We start from the raw sequence: 19933 nt of genomic DNA on the forward strand, positions 1-19933 counted from the left end.
TGAACCACTGCAGTGGTCCAGACGACTTCATAGAGGACACTTTACCAGAACACCAAAAGCCAAGGCTGAGTCACCAAAGTGGTTGAACAAGAGCTCGGCAACTTTAGGTGGATGAAGCATCACAGAAGGAAAAATTTGCAAATAATGTTTGGCACTTTGTAATTCAGCATTTATTAGCATGAAATTCCCTGGCTCAAGGCAGAACCAAACTGTTCAGGAGAAAGATCAGTCACAACCTCTCTCCCTAGTCTGCTAGCTCTCCTATTCACCCCGAGATACCTCAGTAGGAATCAGCACCCTAAGCTGCACTCTTGTTGCACTTTTTCATGGTGTCATGCATAAGCTCAAACTCAGCCCCACCACCCTCCTACACATCCAAGCTGCCCTCTTTCTCCATTTCATCCACAAAATGCTACTCCAAATTCCTCTGATCCAAATCCCGTGTTTTCTTTGCTGCTTCCGAGGATGTGGACACAGAAGGGTACATAAATGGGCATGAAAAGATTTGGAGGAGTCACTGAACAAAGCAATTGGGGAGCCACCCCTGGAAAATACTTAACAGACACTGAAGCCAAAGAATCAGTCTCACCACTTGTATTAAATGCTGTCTAGAAATAGCGTGAGGAGCTGGATAGAGAACTACATTCAAAGCCTGAAGTCTACTGTGAAGTGTAAGACAAAAGCAAGATCTATTGTTCTTACACCTGCTTAGGTAGACATCTTAATCCTTTCATAAAAAATATTTTCCCAAGATGAAATTAAAACAATTTTATATGTCAGTAATTCACCTCAAATACATTAGCTGGACAGAAAGAAAAAAAAAAAACTTTCTAATAAATGCAGCATCCAAAATTTTATTTACAAATATACTGTAATTCAACAACCATTTTCCACTCAGTTAGTGGAGGGAAAAGTGACAGTTACATTTTCCAAATGAGAAAAGAGAACTCTTCCCCTTAAATGGATTCCACAGCATATTATGCCAACACCACTGAGCAAGCAAATTATTCTTTGTATTTAAGTTTCAAAAAAAGCACATAATTTTAGAAACCCACATATGGAAAGCAGACACACTTGTGTGCATTTAAATGCAGCTTCATATTGATCTAGAGAATTCACTTTCAGTATAAGTCAAAAATAAAGACAGCAATTGCAAATATATATTTATATTAACTATTTCTCTAATGCTCATTTTAAGAGCTTAGAAACAAAATACCCTCTTCATATGCCATTGGAAAGTCAACTAGTTGCTTATAAGCCTCAAAAATATTTTGAAGTTATTACTGAAAATATACTTATTCTCCCCTTGTGCTCTCAGTACTTGAAGCTGAAAAAGTGAAAGCATTTTCCCCAGGTATTTCCTTACTGCAACTGCTTTCTTATAAATAAAAATAGTTATATATGAAGAATACAATGCATTGGTATGAAGACTAGACAAGCAAGAGATGCTCTTAGAAAAAACACACATACACACTATATATATTTATAGATCTACATCAGCAGCAATCACCTCTTCTTTTATCTGCAACAGTGGTTTCAAATCTTCATTTGCTTCACATGGAGGTTGGTTGTCCAGCTGTTACAGAGAGACAGAAGAAATGGTCATTAAAGTTTAGCTACTGAAGACAAAAATTAAAATTTCCATGTTACAAATTGCCAGAGAATGGTATTTCCAAAACCTATTGAAAATGGTAACACAAACTAAGGTACACATTGTGAACCTAGCAATGCAAATATAATGAACAATACTAAGTTGAGCTTAATCCAATTATAGCACTGCAAGTATTTCAGGCCAAGGAATATTCCACAGAACATGCACCTTATCAAGTTATTAAGAATTATTTTTAGTATTAGCACAGAGACAGGGTGATGTTTTTACTAAATTTACTCCCATAATCAAATCAAAATCTGCTAAATAACTGTAGCAATATTAAAAAAAAGAGCTTTTTATCTTCTCTCTGCTTACACTTGTGGGCATCTCCAATATGCTGGTGTTTTGCTACAATGTTACAAGTTTAGAACACAAAATTAACATAAAAATGTGCAAATATCACACCATAAAATTATACAATTAATATTAATAATCCTATAGTTTATCAGACCTTCTAGTCAATGTGCTCATGTTCTAAACCAAGGAATAATTAGTCAGGTTGATGTCAAGTGCCGACTGCAAACAAAGTAAACTGCATTACAGTGCTGTGCTGTCAGTATATTTTCATTGCAGTAAATGCATAGCTGGATTTTATCTTATTCAAATAACTAAGTTCAATGCCTTATTCTGTACCTAAAAGTCCTTACAATTCCTGATTTATTTTTATCTCATACAGCTATGGTTTGAGCTGCCCGTTGGCCCAAGAAGATGCAGTCTGAAGGGAAGAGAATAGAACAATATCTTACAGATCAACTCTGCTTCTGAAAGGCATTGCTGCAGTTTTATGGGCTATAATGTCAAAAAGAGACTAAGCAGCAATTTATCCTTGATAAAACTTTTGCTTACTTCCATCACTGAATTCCCAAATCCCGTCTTGCCAGGCAATAACAGGGGTTATTATACAACTCATCCAGCAATTTTGCTCACTAACAGAAAAGATAAAGCAAAAATAACATGAGTGAGCTCCAGATTGAATCTTCCACACTTTTGGGTGCTTCAAACACGGTCACTTTGGTGTAGTCTTGTCATCAAGCAGGAGACCAGTATCTGAACGTTAACTCAGAGATACACAAGTGGTCCTCTGGATCACCTCTAGAGGGATGGTAGAAATTCCCTTCTTCCTTCCATTAATCACAGTTGCATCCTTGCATCCAATATAAACCTCCTTGAGTGCACTATCAGCATCAAGGAGAGGTGTGGGGTTTCCTGCTTTTAGCTTGGGCACCACACAACGATTTGTGTGGTGCAGACAACTTTTCCTCTTCATAGAAGCCAAAGAGCCTGAAAACAGCAACAGATTCAGATGCAGAGCTTCTCTTTTTCTGGGCTAGGCTTCTCTGCCAGCAGATGCCCAAGTCCTGCTCAAGTGTTGTAGCATGAGTATCCTGTTCCCTTCACTGCCTTCGGGTCCACTGTGAGAAAAATGTGCTGGGCTCATGGAGAAACAGAGACATATTTCCCATGAATGTGTTTCGAAACACTTTCCCATGCCCAAATGTTATCATTCTAGAGATTTCTGTATTTGCTACATAAAAAATAGTCATATAAAACTCTCAAGGCTTGTCAAAAATATGAGATTGTCTACCATCATCTATGATAGCAGAAAAACAACAACATCATTCAAAGCCTTAACATCATGCTCCAATAAATCAGAATTCTGCAAACCATAATAAAGGAAAAAAATTATACTGCACCTTTTAATTAAGATCTGTAAGTAAATCAATTCCTCCTGAACTTGTACCTAAATGAATAACCAATCACAGACCTATAATTTAAATAATAGCAGCATTGCAAAAAGAAACCAGCATTTGGGTCACCTGCACAAGATAAACTAACAGCTTTCCAGGTATGCACTAGGACTGAATTAAATACACGTTCAGACTACTTTTTTTTACATGTAGACAATTTTTCAAAAAGATATCTCTGTTATCAAGACAAGTCTGTTCAAGAACTGACAACTTCCTTGACACCACTTCCTCAGATCTATGAAGAAAACAGGGTGACTATACCACGTTGTTTGTTTGAAGTTGCTTAGTAACAAGGTGGTAAAATCAGCTACCAGAAAGTTCAAAATTAGGAATGACTACACTACAAAAGACAAACTGGCAATCAACCCTTGTTAATCCTATTCACTAAACACCAACTTAAAGCTAAATGTGAAAGCTATTGAGTGGCTCAGCTGTGGAAACACTTGAGGTTGTACAGCACAGAGAAGAACTATGGTCACACACACTGCAGTCAGATTGTCTTACTTTTAAATCTGATATAGCAGTCGTTGCAGAAGAGTTTGTTGTTTCGGATCCTAACTTCAGCTCCAGAGCGGGATCCTCCAAGGTCGCATCCACAGGCAACACACTGTATGACAGATGAATAATTAGCAACTCCTTATAAAATATTAAGAAACAAAAAAGCTGTTTAAAAGCAGCTTGGATTGAGCTCAACAAAGCTTGAACTATAAACCCACAATCACCAGAAGCCAACGTATAATGATTAGTAGATCAAAATGCAGTTAACCTTGATAAGGTATTTTAAGGTGACAACTGGACAACAAATAGCAGAGATAGACCAACAAAGCAAACATAGAGTCGACCGTTTTTAGTGATTAGTTCACTAAATCTAATTTCAACTTCAGTTTCTCTAAACACTAAAACTGGTTCAATACGAAAAAAATTAGTTCTTTATACAGCAACAGCGATTTTGGCACAGAACACCTGGGTGTGCTACCTGCAGATTTCCATGCGGCACCATACACTGCAGGTCCTTTGGCACTCAAGGCACCAAATCCTCAGGCACCCTCAAATTCCTGGGTTTGCATTATAGAAACAACTTCTTATTTGGAGAGAAGGGGATGATTTAAGTTTCTTGAACAAAGGGCTTGAAAGCTTTTATGCTAACATTAAACTATTTAATGGTGGCTGAACACTTCTTTGCCGCAAATACGAACCATCTCCAGAAAGAGTGGAACCCAAAGCATAACGCACTCCTTACCAAACATATTTGGCTGGCTGCAGGAGGACAGATAGTTTGCTTGCTTAAATAAGCAATGAATCTTTTGGATGGCAGTTTGTTCAACAGCTCATTAATGTTCACAGATTTGAAAACTAGAAATTTGGTATTCTCTTATGCAGGTTAAGAGCTACAGGTGGGCTCCCTCGGACATAATACATTCTGTGGAAAGGGAATGATGATCAGCCCACATGAATTATTCCAGTCACTCCTGTTCAGGCAGGCAGGATCAGGAAGAGCTTTGAGTCAGTCCAAATCAGTCTACTACTCATCTGGTCCTAGTGCAGGGGAACTTTGAGTGCTTTTGCATCTTTTGCAGGCAGGTATTTATTATTTCAGTTCTGTGTATGCCTCAAGTTGACTGGAAACCACGTAACTGTCTCAGCGCTGAGAGCTAATGCCCCTAGCTTCTCATCGAGGTTGATGAGCGCTAAATATACCTAGGCCTGAACAGAGTTGTTTTGCAGAGATTCTAATTTGGTGCTGGGTTTTATCCTTCCAGGCTGAACACTGCCAACTATGCCTCTGCCTGGAAAACACCACATGAACACTGTCTGCTAGGACTAGCTTAGAAGCAATGGGTCATCTTAAATGATTCAATTGCCAAGGTCCAGGCTGAGATTCTTTGTTTTCTTTTTTTTTTATTATCAGTTTCTCTGGGAGAGGTGGCTCAGCACCTTCTGATTTTTTTTGCTGTCTATTTGAAGAAAGAATAACTTCGATCTCACAGTCACCATGTCCATTTCACTTGTCAGTGTCCTACTTATGAGCTCTGGCATTTAAAAAACAGTTCTAGAGCTGAGTGCTAAATGCCTGCAGACAGGACTGCCTCATGGAAATATGCAAGCACCACGCTGTCAAGAGTAGAAGGCAAAGCAGGTGATTAGTAGAGCCCCTGGTGAGCAAAACACTGAGTAGCCATGCGTGCTCCTGATTAGTTCCTGTTCCTTCACCATGTGACTCCCAACTCTCACCTTAAAGCAATGTAAATGATAACAAAGACCAAGAGACTCAATGATCATGGCTGCTCCTTTGCCCAGAACGTTATTACAGTATGAACAGATTTTCTTCCCACTGACTGACCTAAATACAGAACGAAAGTCCTTAAAACCAGCTTGAAAAGGTTTAAAAGACAGAGAAAAGTTATCAAAGACTTTTTGAGAGTAAAAATAAAAGCACACTGGTAAAAGGTGGACTACTTGGCTGCTTGGGGAAAGTAAACTGAAAATTAATATTATTTACAGTAGATCTGAAAGTTAGGGAAAGTTGAAGTGTTATAATTTAGATCAAAGTTACACAGGAACAAATGAAAGAATTCTGTCACATTCTTGGGAGATACTTCAATGTATAAAATATCTTCTACAAATAAACATAAGAAGTATATTTTTAAGTTTGGAGATTAAGAACACAAGTTTTGTGTTCCTGCCTTATTTCTTATTTGTGGGGAATTATCCCAAAGGCTAAGTTTTAGGTAGCACCCCTGCCAAGTCCCACCATCTGCACCTTGTTAAGTAACAGAAGGCTAGTGCTGAACATATAAAACTATGTTAACTCTTTGAACATAAACCATACAGAGGTCAGTTTCCATAGACCTACAGAGATGTTAGCAAGTAGAAGTGAGAACAAGATAAGAAAACATGGCTAAGAAGGTAATTTTCTTACATTATAAAGAATGTAGAAGCCTATCTTAAAAAAAAAAAAAGGAAAGAAAAAGAAAAAAATGAGTCAATTTATCACAAAGTGCCTGAGAACGTAGAGCTAGTGAAGCAGTGCTCACACTGTTGTTATATCTAATACATATAATTGTGTGGGAATGATTCTGTATAGTATTATCACAAGGTATTCTGAAAATGTTTTGAATACATAAAGCAGCAGAGTTATCTACCCTATCACAAGCAAGTTCCATTTTTGTTTCAAAATGTGTTGCAATTCTTGTTTTCTCCTCCTAGATTAAAACCAACATCCTACTCTAATTCTCTAGGGTCATGGGTTAAGAGCATTCCTAAGTGCTCCTTGAGATGCCACATGCCAGGAAGGGAGGAGGAGAGATCAAGATGGGGGCCATAAAGTGTGGGTTTTAGGAATCTTTTGTCAAAACAAAGCTAAGAAAATAAATGTCAGAAATGCCATCTGGTGTAGGCTTTTACTAATCATTTCAGTAACCAACATACCGCTTGGAGACTGGAGATTTATTATTCCAGTTCTTTTGTTGTTTTAACCGATGTCAAGCAGTGACGACAAACCTGGGGAATTTTCTGAATGATTGGAGCAGAGAGGTAATACCAGCTCATATTTCCACTGTTCCATTCAGCCCGAAAACTCCAGGTACTTTTCAGACTTGTTATGCAATGTTATTGGCAAGAACACTGCTGTAAACCACTATATCTACAGAACCTACTCTTTAGTGTGAACTGACATTTATACCTTTCCCAGCAGAAAGGTGCACGCTCACCTGCTGCGCGTCTGGGACCCTGTCTGGGAAGTAGAGAGGGGAGACTGAGCCCGGGGGGCTGTCTGCGACACAGTGGGGGCTCTTGCAGGGGTGGCCGCAGGAGGTGCTTTGCTGGAGGAAGGAGTGCACATGTAGGCTCGGTTTGAAGTGGACACTGGGCGACTGAAATCTTGACTAGAGGACAGAGATGAAGAGGAGGCAGACTGGTTCAGCCATGAATGGTGCCTCCATGAGCTCGTTCTCGAAGAATCAAGATTGTCCAAAGACTCGCCTCTGTAACACAGGGACACATACAAATGTAAATGGAGCAGAACTATATTCTGATTTTAAGAAAAAGAAGGAAATAATTATCCTAGCATTTTTAAGGTTTTCTAGTGTAAATACCCTTGTCTGATCACTCCAAGAAAAGTTCTTCACATACTGATTTAAAATGTTTGAGCTGCAAATTACCCTTTGTGTCCAGTCCCAGTCTCACGGGAAAAAGCAGGTGAGGTAGAAGAGAGGTGGCACTTAACCACTACAGAATAAAGGCAAAACACTCTTTACTGCAACCTTATCAGGGCTAACCATATCAAAAGCCGCTGCACAGCAACAGTCCTCAGATACCAGGTTTGTTTTTGTTTTCTCCAAGGGATACCAGATGGAAAATAATCCACCCAGACTGGATAGCATCATCTAGGTACAAGGTGTTGGCCCAATAGCCAAACAAACGCTTGACTGGTAGCTCAGCAGTTTCCTCAGTGACAATGCCAACATTCACACATTTCTTAAAGCAAGAAAACAACTCCAGACTATTTCTGTATAAAAAAACCAAAACTGTAAATTGTAACGCTGAAATTCTTAGGCATATCTGTCATCAACAGGCACACATTAATTTCCGTTGCTGGTTTACTGACTAACAAGCAATTTAGTTATTTACAGCTTACATCCACATTCTTTATTTGAAAAATGATTTAGTCCCAGCTGTAATACTGCTACTTTCTTCTACCTGTGCTGCTATTCAGTTTACCTTAGAACATTTCACAGACTCAATTTTTTGGGGGCCACTGTAATATAAGCTGAAGTTTAGAATAACCAAACAAAAATATTTGATGAGAGACAAAATTAATTTTTAATGCAATTCCTACCTCCTCATACTATTGCTGTACAGACTAATAGGCTCCTTATGTATACTGGAACTGCGCTGCCTAATCCAGCTGCTGTCTGTGTGTAGAGATGTTTTCTTTCTCATTTCCTGAAGGATTTGCTGTCTCTCCAACTCTGCTGCAGAGAGGTTGTGCTCCTTCTGAGACTTCTTCTGTGTGTCGCCTGCATTCCAGGACCTCTCTGAATACTTACTCTGTGTACCTGTTTGGACAACACGTGCAAACTTCAGCTCTGGCCCTTAGGGCACAAAATCACACATTCAGTATCCTGGTGGTAACTCCAAAGGCAGTCATTCATCACTACATCCCAAGTTGTTTCTATTTCTTTTTAAAGTGCAGTGACCAGTATCAAACCTGACAATACACTAGTATTATTATGAAGTGTTTTAGTCATATACCCATTAATGTGTCCTTTAGCATGTTTTACATTTTTTTAAAAGGTGTGATTAGGGAGGTAGTGGAGGACCCATCCCTGGAAATAGTCAAGGCCAGGTTGGATGGGACTCTGAGCAACCTCACCTAGTTAAAGATGTCCCCACTCCTGCAGAGGGGTTGGATGAGATGACCTGGAAAGTTCCCTTCCAACCCAAACTATTCTATGATTCTCTTTTAGCACCACAAGTTGGACTCTCCCTCCAATACAAACTGAAGCATGAATAGAATATATAATTTGATGGTGGGATACCTTCTTTCCCTTTAGGATTTCATATTTTCTTTTTCTATAAGTTGTTCCTGTTTTCATTATTTCTTTCCTTATTGAAGGCACTAAACAAATTGCTTTATCATCCTTTACAAATACATATGTGTATTTGTGTACTAAATTTACAGAGTCTGTTATTTGGATGTTTACCAGCCAGTCAAAATAAGATTTGCCTTATAGGAGGCCTCTGAAATTTTGGAAGCAGAAACAAACAAGTCATGTTTTTCCAATACGTGATGACATGTAGAAGGCAAAATTTTTTAATTTCCTAGATTCAGTAAATATTCTCTACAACAAGACTTATCAAGAAAATTGCTCAGCAATAAATAATTCCACTGAAATTTCAGTTCCCTTCAAATATTTCTCTGACTACCGATTCACTTCTGGTTTTATTGCTACAGATTACGATTATAAAACATTGTGGAATTTTACACGCTCATTAATTTCAATGACTGGGCTGTAGTGTATGAAAGGAGTGTTTACAATCTGCAATATTTCCTCTAATACACCATTTACTTTTCCATGATTACTAGCGATTACTTCTTTTAAACCATATTTCAGACACACAACTTCTGGGCATTCTACTATAATATATTTATAACTCTGGGGTGGAATTTTTGGTTTGTTTTACGCACTTTCCCCTAAAAAAAGCAGTAACATAACTGAAGGACAATGCAACAAAGGCAGCAATGAAGTACAGTCCAGGAGATAAGCTGCTGTGACAGCAACAAGAGCTGACTTCTAGCTGTGTTATTCCTATGCTAATAGAAGTTAAAAAGAGCAGACAGTGGTATTAAATGCATTACCATCATGGGTACATGCAGCTTTTTTTATTGATAGAGTCAACACATCAAAAGCACATGCATCTTTGATGATATACCTACGTGATGGGCTTAATCTCATGTAAGTCTCAGTCATGTAAAATTTAAGGCATCCAAGATCCATTTGCTATCACTGCTACAGCACTTCAAGAAAGCAGTTAATTACATTTGCCCTCGGTTTATATGTTACTGCATACATTTTCCTTTTGCTATTAAGACTTCATTAAATTGTGGCATGGTATGAATTTGAATTACAATGCAGCTATCAAAAAGCATTTTGAGAATTAATTTCTTTCAGATGACTATGTCCAATACACCTCTTAGTAAAAATAATGCAAATTAAACAGTATTTACCATTTCTGATTGTGTTGAAGTCATTCAGTTCTGAAGTTGACTTGGACTTATTCCTAAGGATAAAGAAAATATTCATTTCTCTGTCTCCTATAGGAGATCTCATCATTGACAAAGATGTTATTACAGACCACAGATACACAGATTCTTTTTTCAACACCCCTCCCATCAACAACTTATGCTGCGCTTAAAACAAGAGGCAAAACCACCCAAACAAAGATCAACAAGATATTAAGGGGGAGGAAAAAGATGCCAACAGTTAAATGCCAACAGGTAATCACCAATTAAAAATCAAAACTGTGTATTGAAAGTTCCCAGTCCTTCAGGTACAAGGAACTGGTCATTGCATATGCTTTAACAAAACTATAAAAAAACAAAGTCCTACCCTATGGAAGCTTTGGGAAGACTACAGTCAGACACAGTCAAAGTGATAACTTTCAAAACAGGTTTATAAATGACTTAACCTCATGAGAAAATTAAATCATACTTCAGCTTGCTTATTAGAAAATAAGCAAAACACCTCCTCAAACACTGCATGCAGATTGTTCTCAGGAAATCTATCACTCACTGATTCACACAGCAGCGTAACTATTTACTGAGTTCTAGCCAAGAAACGTCATTGAAAATGCAGGAAGAAAAGTGGCAAAAAGCTGTTTTTCAGAGAGTACATAGCAGAAGCCTCAGCAACATCTCTGTGCTGTAGTATTAGTCCTAAGTAATACAGCCAGTTTCTCAGCTTAAAAGAGCAGAAATTCTTCACTGGGTCACAATTCAAAGCTGCTACAGCAATGTGTTTATACATACACCATTGGCTGCATAACAGCCTTTTGAGGGAGTTTTGCTCCTTGTTGATAGATAAATGACACAAACTACATCACATTTCTTGCTTTTCCAAGTTCTGATAATTTTTCGTATGGTGTGGGCCTATTTTGTTATCTATTTGAGATGATGCAACAATTTTTCAGTTGCTTGTAGTAAAGAGGAGCTACAAAAAGCATTTCAGCTTTGCCAGGAATGCTTTCAGGACCTGAGTGTCCTCCTCACATATATCCAAGAGGAAGCTATTTAGTGCAGGCCCCTTCTGAAGCTGCATTTAGATCTTCCAGGTAACAGATCCATTAGCTGTGCCCTGTAAATTTTGGGGGCTCCTCTTAATATAAAAAAAAAAAAAGACATGCTCACTTCAAATACAAGAACTGACTAAATATGCAGCAGAGGTGATCATTCAGCACTACTGTGGGATGCCGTTGAAGACAAAGGCTTGATACAAGTATTCTGGATTTAGATTACTACAGAATTTTTTTAACCAATGTCCAGTAATTAAAAGGGAGAAGAAATAGCTATCTATTCAGATCTACACTGGCTAATATATCCTATTGAAATAAAAATAAAACAACCCCCAAAAGCCATCAATAACCCTCCCAAACAAATGACCAAGCAAAACAAAATACAAAATAATACAGTAAGAGAGTGTAACTTTATAGGTGGCACATCTACTGTCTTACTGATAAATACGCTTCTGATGTTTCTCACTTCCCTCCCTGTTTACTCATCTTAGATTTCACAATCCAGATTGGGATGACTGCACCTTAGTTTGTACGGCACGTTATGACATAACCACAATTGTTTTCCAACCAAAGAAGTCTAATACCACCCACATATTTACTCCCTTATAGTTCTGCTTCCCTCAGTAAAATCCTACTGACTAATTGTTGTTTACAGCACAGTGTATAATACAGCAAGAGCTTGGCTGCTTTTTTTTTAATATGAAAACATGCCATAAAAGCTGCAAAACACAGCAGCAATACAAAATATACACTTAGCTGCCATGGCTGACGTTTATTGGAAGATTAAGGCTGACATCAAAACTGTGATGTTATAGTTTACATTGAGATTCAGTATCATGCACACCTGTCAGCAAATGACTGATCGGGTTGCTCCTCAATTGTTTTGGAAACTTCATATCGCTCATAATGCCTATAAAAAAGAAAAAAAAGAAAGGTAAATTATGTTCATACACAGAAAAAGACATACATAGACATAAATATTTCATAGAATTTCAAAATAGTTAGGGTTGGAAGTGACCTTATAGATCATCCAATTCCAACCCCCTACCACGTGCATGGACACCTCCCACTGGGTTAGGTTGCTCTAATCCTCATCCAACCTGGCTTTGAACACCCCCAGGGATGGGGTGCATCCATGACTTCTCTGGGAAACCTGTGCCAATACCTCACCACCCTCACAGTAAAACATTTCTCCCTAGTATCTAGTTTAAATCTCCCCTCTTTCAGCTTACCATTCCCCCTCATCCTATTACTGCACTCCCTGATAAAGAAAGAAGGAAAAACAAACAAACCCAAGGAGTTATAGTTCTAAAGAGGCTTAATTTTATCAGAGAGAAATACAATTTACAAGGCAGAAAAAGAAAAGTTGTCAGAAAGACTGCCTGAAATTACTTTTTTTTGTAAGTAACAAGAAATCCAAATGCGGGCATGCCAAAATGGTTAATGCTTATTGCTGAAGATGTCTCAGCCTACCTATTGATTCAATTTCTTATTACCTGTCAATGAGAGGATAGCCAGCTCGATCCTCTATTGTTTTTGAAACTTCATAGTGCTCATAATGTCTAGAAGCAAAACACAGATAAAAGAAAATACATATAAAAAACCTCAAAATTTACTAGAAATTGAGCATACAGCATGTATGCATAGGGACAACTGAGGAGGCTCAGATGCATTAGTTAGAAACATGAAAACACAAGAATAAACTCCCCCAAAGACTGTAAAGGATGCCAGAAAATCTACAATTATAAGTATATGACAGAGTTTATTTCACCCATTTTGAAGCCAGGAACTAAGCTTTGTCCAAACACAGCGGTTCTCCAAAGTTACACATACATTCCAGGAAACAGCATAGGTGTAGTTTGTAACACAAGGAGAAACAGTCCCCAGCTTCCACAGACAAAGCTCTTACAGCTGCCTGTCCCCAGCCTCAGTGCTCTCTGCAGCAAGTACCATTCCTTCACAGACATTTACATAACGTTTCAGATTTCAAGTCAAAACTTCGGGTATCATCATAAAGCAAATATTTAGACACCAGATATTTTCAATCCCAGACTCACTGCAATTCCCCCTTTACTACTAAGCAAAGCCATCCTTGTTTGGCAAAACACATCCTTTGGCAGCAACCTCAGGAGCAATGAAATCCCCTGCAACTAAAATATTTATCAGGGATTTAGATATGCAGATATTACAGCAGCTTAATAAGTTACCGCACAAAGTCCTATTATCTTGCAATTGGGTTAAGATGAAACTGTAGAGATACCCTGGCACAGCTGCCAAGAAGAACCTGTTTAGCATTGTAACAATTGTGGCTCTGCTTTGCTCGGCAGGGATCTCAAGCAGCAGTCATTTACAATGAGCTAAAGTAACTCAAGGCCTCACAATATCTCCCACAAATAAATGCAACTTTATAATGATATTTTCTTCTCATAGGACTTAACTTCATACTATCTTCAGTCATCTCTTATTACATATACAAGAAAAGGGCAAAATCCTCAAGAGAACAGCAAAGCTAGTCATACACAAGGCTGTATGGTAAATGCTCAATAGATAAGGAAAAGGTACAGTTTTAATCTGATTCAGATAGATTAATCTCCCACGATGCCTGTAGCAGCAGTCCAACAACTTCTGGACAAGAACATGCACTCGTAAACTAAGTGGGGGGTGGGGGCTGTTTTGTTTTCTAGGGTTTTTTTTTATTAAAGAAAAGCTGCTAAAGAAGGGAATTGAAGGAACTTTTTCATGCTCTACACAGTAGAGCATGTGGGCACAGTACCACAGAGAGTAATTCTAGCAGAAGCACTAGCTTCTTGAGTTTGGAAACTTCTTGAGTTTGGAAAAGACCTCTAAGATCTAAGACCTCTAAAGTTTAACAAGGCCAAATGCCGGGTCCTGCACTTGGAGCACAGCAACCCTATGCAGTGCTACAGACTAGGAGAAGTCTGGCTGGAAAGCTCCCTGGAGGAGAGGGACCTGGGGGTGTTGGTTGACAGCCGACTGAACATGAGCCAGCAGTGTGCCCAGGTGGCCAAGAAGGCCAATGGCATCTTGGCTTGTATCAGAAATGGTGTGACCAGCAGGTCCAGGGAGGTTATTCTCCCTCTGTACTCGGCACTGCTGAGACCGCTCCTCGAATCCTGTGTTCAGTTCTGGGCCCCTCACCACAAGAAGGATGTTGAGGCTCTGGAGCAAGTCCAGAGAAGAGCAACAAAGCTGGTGAAGAGGCTGGAGAACAACTCTTACGAGGAGCAGCTGAAGGAACTGGGGTTGTTTAGTCTTAAGAAAAGGAGTCTGAGGGGAGACCTCATTGCTCTCTACAACTACCTGAAAGGAGGTTGTAGAGAGGAGGGAGCTGGCCTCTTCTCCCAAGTGACAGGGTACAGGACAAGAGGGAATGGCTTCAAGCTTCACCAGGGGAGGTTCAGGCTGGACATCAGGAAAAAATTTTTCACAGAAAGGGTCATTGGGCACTGTAAGAGGCTGCCCAGGGAGGTGGTTGAGTCACTTTCCCTTGAGATGTTTAAAGGACAGGTGGATGAGGTGCTGACCGGCATGGTTTAGTATTTGACAGGAATGGTTGGACTCGATGATGCAGTGGGTCTTTTCCAACCTGGTGATTCTATGATCATCCAGTCCAACCATCAGTCCAACACCTCCATGCCTACTAAGCCACGTGCTGAAGTGCCACGTCTATAGGCTTTTTGAACACCTCCAAGGAGGGGGACTCCACCACTCCTTCAGTATAGAAATTCTTCCTAATATCCAATCTAAACCTCTGCTATGCAACTTGAGTCCATTTCCTCTCGCCCTATTGCTTGAGAGAACAGACCAACACCCACCTTGCTACAATCTGCTCTCAGGTAGTTGTAAAGAGCAATAAGGTCTCCCCTCAGCCTCCTCTTATCCAGGCTAAACAATCCCAAGATCATCTAAACCAGTACCTGTTCACTCATACATCATGATACCCCTCAGCAACAAATTAACCTAGTACTGCAAATAAAATTTATGGTTGCACTGTTGAACTAAAACGAGAGAGGAGTGTGGTAAATCAGGGTAGATCACACATTTGTTGGACCAGACTTAACTTGGTATTTCTTCTGAAAGCCCTGTATGTTGAGCCACTGGATCTCAATTTACAAGCCTAAGCAGGGCTCTTACAAAATTTTCAGAGTAAGTGCTTCAGGTCATCTTTGATTTGGCTATAATTACTGTATTTACTCTTCCTACTTGAAAAACAAGCTGAGGTGGGTCAATAGAGTACTTGATTCATGGGGAAAGATTGTCTCATGCCTGATTCTTCTATCATTAGAAAGAAAGGCTCTCCTGTGATATCTTACACCGACTGATTAATCTACAGTACGAGTCTTAAATGAATACAGTTATATATTCAGGACATACACACTCCTTTTAGAAATAAATTTGAATTTTTAAAGCAGATGGAAGAGAGCATACATCCCAACACAAATGCACACCTTTGGTATTGAGGAATCTTCACTGACTCCTCCCTCTGCCTTTCAGTTTGCCGCCTCTGCTCCTCCATCTCTGCCTGCCGCCTTTGCTCCTCCATCTCTGCCTGCCGCCTCTGCTCCTCCATCTCTGCCTGCCGCCTTTGCTCCTCCATCTCTGCCTGCCGCCTCTGCTCCTCCATCTCTGCCTGCCGCCTCTGCTCCTCCATCTCTGCCTGCCGCCTTTGCTCCTCCATCTCTGCCTGCCGCCTCTGCTCCTCCATCTCTGCCTGCCGCCTCTGCTCCTCCATCTCTGCCTGCCGCCTCTGCTCCTCCATCTCTGCCTGCCGCCTCTGCTCCTCTATACATCGTTGTTCCCTCTCTTTACGTTGTCTCTCAAGTTCCAGCTCCTGAAGTGCCCTGTCTTGCTCAAAACGCAGGGCTGCTTCTTCCTGGATCCTTCTTTCCTCCTGAAGCCTCCTCCTTTCTTCTTCCTTGCCCAGCAAGTGTGGCGACACCTCACTTCCTCCATCTCCTTCTGATTCTTCAGGAATATTTGCTTCAGGGCTTGACCTCCAGCTGGACACAGATGGAACATGTGCAGAGAATGATGTTGCATTTAAGGTCAGAACGGTCTGCTCCTGTAGCAAAGAAAAAACATCATGTTTTTAGGTGAGGGAGACACTTTTCATAGAATCATAGAATCATCAAGGTTGGAAAAGTCTTCTAAGATCATCAAGCCAAATTACTTTTAAAAAGGTTGCCCACTCAGAAAAAAAGTTGATTTATTCTATGAGGGAAGGCTGTGCAAAAAGCATCCCAAAAACTTTCAATGTAAGGCCTAGGGAGTGCTTTGGTTTCATGTTTTGAGTGCTTTCTAGCACATTCTTCTGATACAAGACCTTCATTCCACATAGCAGCCTTAGTGAGTGCCATGGGTAGCATGGCCACAACTATGTGAAACATTCCGCTTTCTAAAGTATCACTTACATTTCAAGCCATTCCATCCCTACTTATATACCCATGGAAAACAAACTCTTCCATGATACCCAGCATTTCTCCCTACTGCTTTGACTTAGAAACCCAAGACTTACCCAGGAGCATATACACGAAGATAGACACTGTGAGTGTTAACATTGAAACTCACATGGAGGAAATCCCCACCTTCCTCCATTCTCCTATGATTTACACATCAAGCCTCAAACCTCCCACTCTATGACTCTTCTCTCAACCATAAGAAAAGGTCTTTCAGCGGTCAAAAGATGTTTTAATTGCGGAGAACAAATACTGTTTACAGGTCTATCCAAAACTCTAATGACAGAAAAAAAATATGAAATTGTTTACATTCTTTTAGAGTAAAGCTCAACGAGCTTTATTATTGAAGTCCTAAGCCTTAAATTGCAGTCTACTTATTCATGACTGTATAAACACAACTAATCTAGCTAGGATGCCTAGAGCAGCACTCACAAGGTAACAGAAAAAAGATATTTCAGACACCTCCCACACTTGGCAAAAAATCTATTCATCTTCCCGTAACAACTGTAACAAAAGTCAGCATCTAGAGAAACCACACACATTCAGTGTTTTGAAACATATGACAGCAAATCTGAAGTTGATTTGATATGCAGATTTGTCAGAGCTAGGATGAACTTGTTGCCAGTATCAAAGTCAGGCACTTATGAAGATGCCTCATAACGGAATATAGAAGCAGAATTCCAACAAGAAGTATCAGGAGATAAATACAGAGCAAAGGTGACCATGTCATTCTGTTCACAATAATTAATACATACTGTAACTTTTTGCCAAGATATTTCTGGTGTTAGTAAAAAAGCCAAATGTAAAAGGTCTTAAATCATCCCATTTAATTTTTCCTTCCCATTTTTTTGCAATCTATTTCTACCAAGTAATAAAGAACAATTTATTTTTCAAAATTAGAAGATGATACAGCAAAATAGGTTATTGTAGATGCATGCAGGTAGGCAAAGAAGGAAAAAAACCCATCATGAAACTAAATAAACGTGAAGCCATAATCATAGCCTACCTCATCAAAATACTTGGAGCTCTCTTTTTCTGCTTCTTGCTTAGCTCGTAGCCACTCTTCCCTCAGTTTTTCTTGTTCTCGTTTGTATTTTTCCTGTTAAGTTAGATTGAAGTTAAACATGCAAATAAGAAACACTGTATTTTTTTATTTGCTTTAAAAAGGTACCACCTGTATTTGATGTGTTTTCTTAACAGACCAGCATGGTAAAAACATGCTTGAGCTCCACTAGAACATTAAGCCTGCCATGAGTAAATGAAATCCTGACTCAAATACAATCCAAAGTAGCTCTGCAATTGATTTTGGAGAATTTTTGCTTACTACATGCTCTACCTCATAACATCTGACTTCACATCTGTTATATTCCCTGTCTTACAGTTTAGTTCACATATGAACAAAAATTAGCTGCTTCAGGTATTTCTTGAAAGATTAAGTGGTTGTATTTAACTTGGATTTGGGCACATTAATATGGCAAATACAAAGTGATCACTAAGTGAAATATGAGGCAGGTTTGAGCAAGAACTCCTGGTTTTTTGGAATGTTATCTAAACAAAAAAAACCCAATATCTTGACCTTCAGATTTGTCCTGTGACTGGACTTGGTAGTAAATCAATGTAAATGCCTTAAAGACATAATATATACAACAAATGTTTTGGTGGTTTTGTCAGTCATCACTTAAATCTTGGGAAAACAGACTATTGAATAGGTTCAAAAGTATTATTTTTAAGATGTTGGAAACAAGCAAAGAAAGACTTTCCTTTTCTCTGTTATTCGAAAATTCATTGCTGGGATCATGGGGAAGATAAAGAATAACTATTTCTCTCCCAAATTTACTACTTTAGGACTAAAGAAGTAAAGAAAAGAAAAACTATGGCAGAGAGCTGAGATTGCTCTCAAGAAAGGGGAACCAAGGTTTATATTCTTTAAAGCTATCTCTTCAGGCATCAAGTGGAGTACCTAAACATAACAGAGACTACAAATATGTCTAGGGAGGCACAGCTCTTGCCTTACAGTGTTTGTAAGCTAGAAGGAATACAAAAGATAAAACATCCAAAAAGCAACAGAAATGCTATGTTGTACTTTGACATTACAATTTTCTGCTGAATGCACCAAACTTAAGAGGGCTTGTGCAAAGTAAACAATCACAGAATCATAGAATGGTTCACATTGGAAGAGACCTTAAAGATCATGCAGTTCTAACCACACACACACCACCAGGCTCCTCAAAACTTCATCCAGCCTGGCCTTGAGTGTCTCCAGGGATGGGGCATCCATCATGTCTGGGCAACCTGTTCCATTTATTTTCACTGATGCCTCTCCTAGCCAACAGACTAATTTTAATTTAATTTGCAGAAACATGTCTTGTTGAATGATCTCTTGTTTTATTGGGCTGAGGTCTTTGCAGAGTTGCAGATTTTCTGTGCTATCCTAAGATTGTAAACATTGTTTCTTTCCTCCACATCTAGCAATTGTTATGAAGGTGGTTTTGCATTAGTGGGTTCAGCTTTCTGACTCACAGGCATCCTGGGAACCAGGTCAATGCCAACCAATTAGCCAACTGATAAATGACAGGATGCTCGCAGGCATACAATCATGACATTGGCCACCTTCTCTTCACCTCTAAATTTAAGGCACTATTGCTAATCCAAGGTAAAACTCACTCTAGAGACAATTTTCTTAAGGGGAAAAAATAAAACTCGTACTCAAAAGTGAGAACTACTGCCCCTTAGGTCTTTGCTTCTCCTTTAAATCCTGCTGCCAGTAAGGCTGCACCAACTTTGTGACAATTGAGCACTTTTAGCAGTAGTGAATACTCAGTCTGGGTTTGATTCCATACATCATCCTCTTTTTGCCAAATAATTCTTAGTGTGTGAAACTTTGCAGCCTAGCAAACATATCTGAAAGTCCATCAGTAAGAGTTAGAGGAGTTGTGCTCTTTCCTAACAGTTGCTGCACCCAAGGGATTATCAGCCTATGATTATGAATATTAATTATACCTGCAATAAACGGTCCTGCTCCTTTTGCCATTTTTCCTGTCGTTTTCGTTCTTCCTCTTGATCCCAAACTCGACGACTAGGAGCACTAATGGATGGGACTGGGAGCTGATGTAGCACAGAAATTAAAAAACATTACTTTCTTCCATGTAATCAACACTCTTTTAAAAGTACTTTTTTCAAAGTAAGAAATAACAGCATTACAAATGCTACAACTTTATAGTCATAAGGACCCTAAATTAGCCTTTTCTTCAAAGGGACAGAAA

General features: G+C 39.2%; 1 protein-coding gene across 16 annotated transcripts in view; it reads right to left on the minus strand.

Annotated features, from left to right (window-relative positions):
• Nucleotides 1-398: 398 nt before the first annotated feature.
• The window catches only part of LMO7 (LIM domain 7), a 144319-nt gene continuing 124784 nt past the window's right edge, over nucleotides 399-19933 (minus strand). For 5 of the 16 annotated variants that reach the window (XM_069880131.1, XM_069880165.1, XM_069880148.1 and 2 more), the window contains 12 exons: nucleotides 19671-19775; nucleotides 17677-17769; nucleotides 15933-16276; nucleotides 15663-15716; nucleotides 12690-12755; nucleotides 12038-12103; nucleotides 10130-10182; nucleotides 8237-8456; nucleotides 7110-7382; nucleotides 5632-5740; nucleotides 3904-4006; nucleotides 3233-3392 (listed from right to left, as the gene is read on the minus strand). In XM_069880131.1, coding sequence (XP_069736232.1) covers nucleotides 3349-3392; nucleotides 3904-4006; nucleotides 5632-5740; nucleotides 7110-7382; nucleotides 8237-8456; nucleotides 10130-10182; nucleotides 12038-12103; nucleotides 12690-12755; nucleotides 15663-15716; nucleotides 15933-16276; nucleotides 17677-17769; nucleotides 19671-19775 — 1530 coding nt within the window. In that variant the 3' untranslated portion in view covers nucleotides 3233-3348. Of the gene's footprint in view, nucleotides 1577-1954; nucleotides 3393-3903; nucleotides 4007-5631; nucleotides 5741-7109; nucleotides 7383-8236; nucleotides 8457-10129; nucleotides 10183-12037; nucleotides 12104-12689; nucleotides 12756-15662; nucleotides 15787-15932; nucleotides 16277-17676; nucleotides 17770-19670; nucleotides 19776-19933 lie in introns of those variants that run through there. The other 11 variants (XM_069880207.1, XM_069880206.1, XM_069880197.1 and 8 more) reach the window with 8 other exon arrangements.

Source organism: Phaenicophaeus curvirostris, chromosome 1, assembly GCF_032191515.1.
Source record: "Phaenicophaeus curvirostris isolate KB17595 chromosome 1, BPBGC_Pcur_1.0, whole genome shotgun sequence".
In the NCBI taxonomy this organism is placed as follows: domain Eukaryota; kingdom Metazoa; phylum Chordata; class Aves; order Cuculiformes; family Cuculidae; genus Phaenicophaeus; species Phaenicophaeus curvirostris.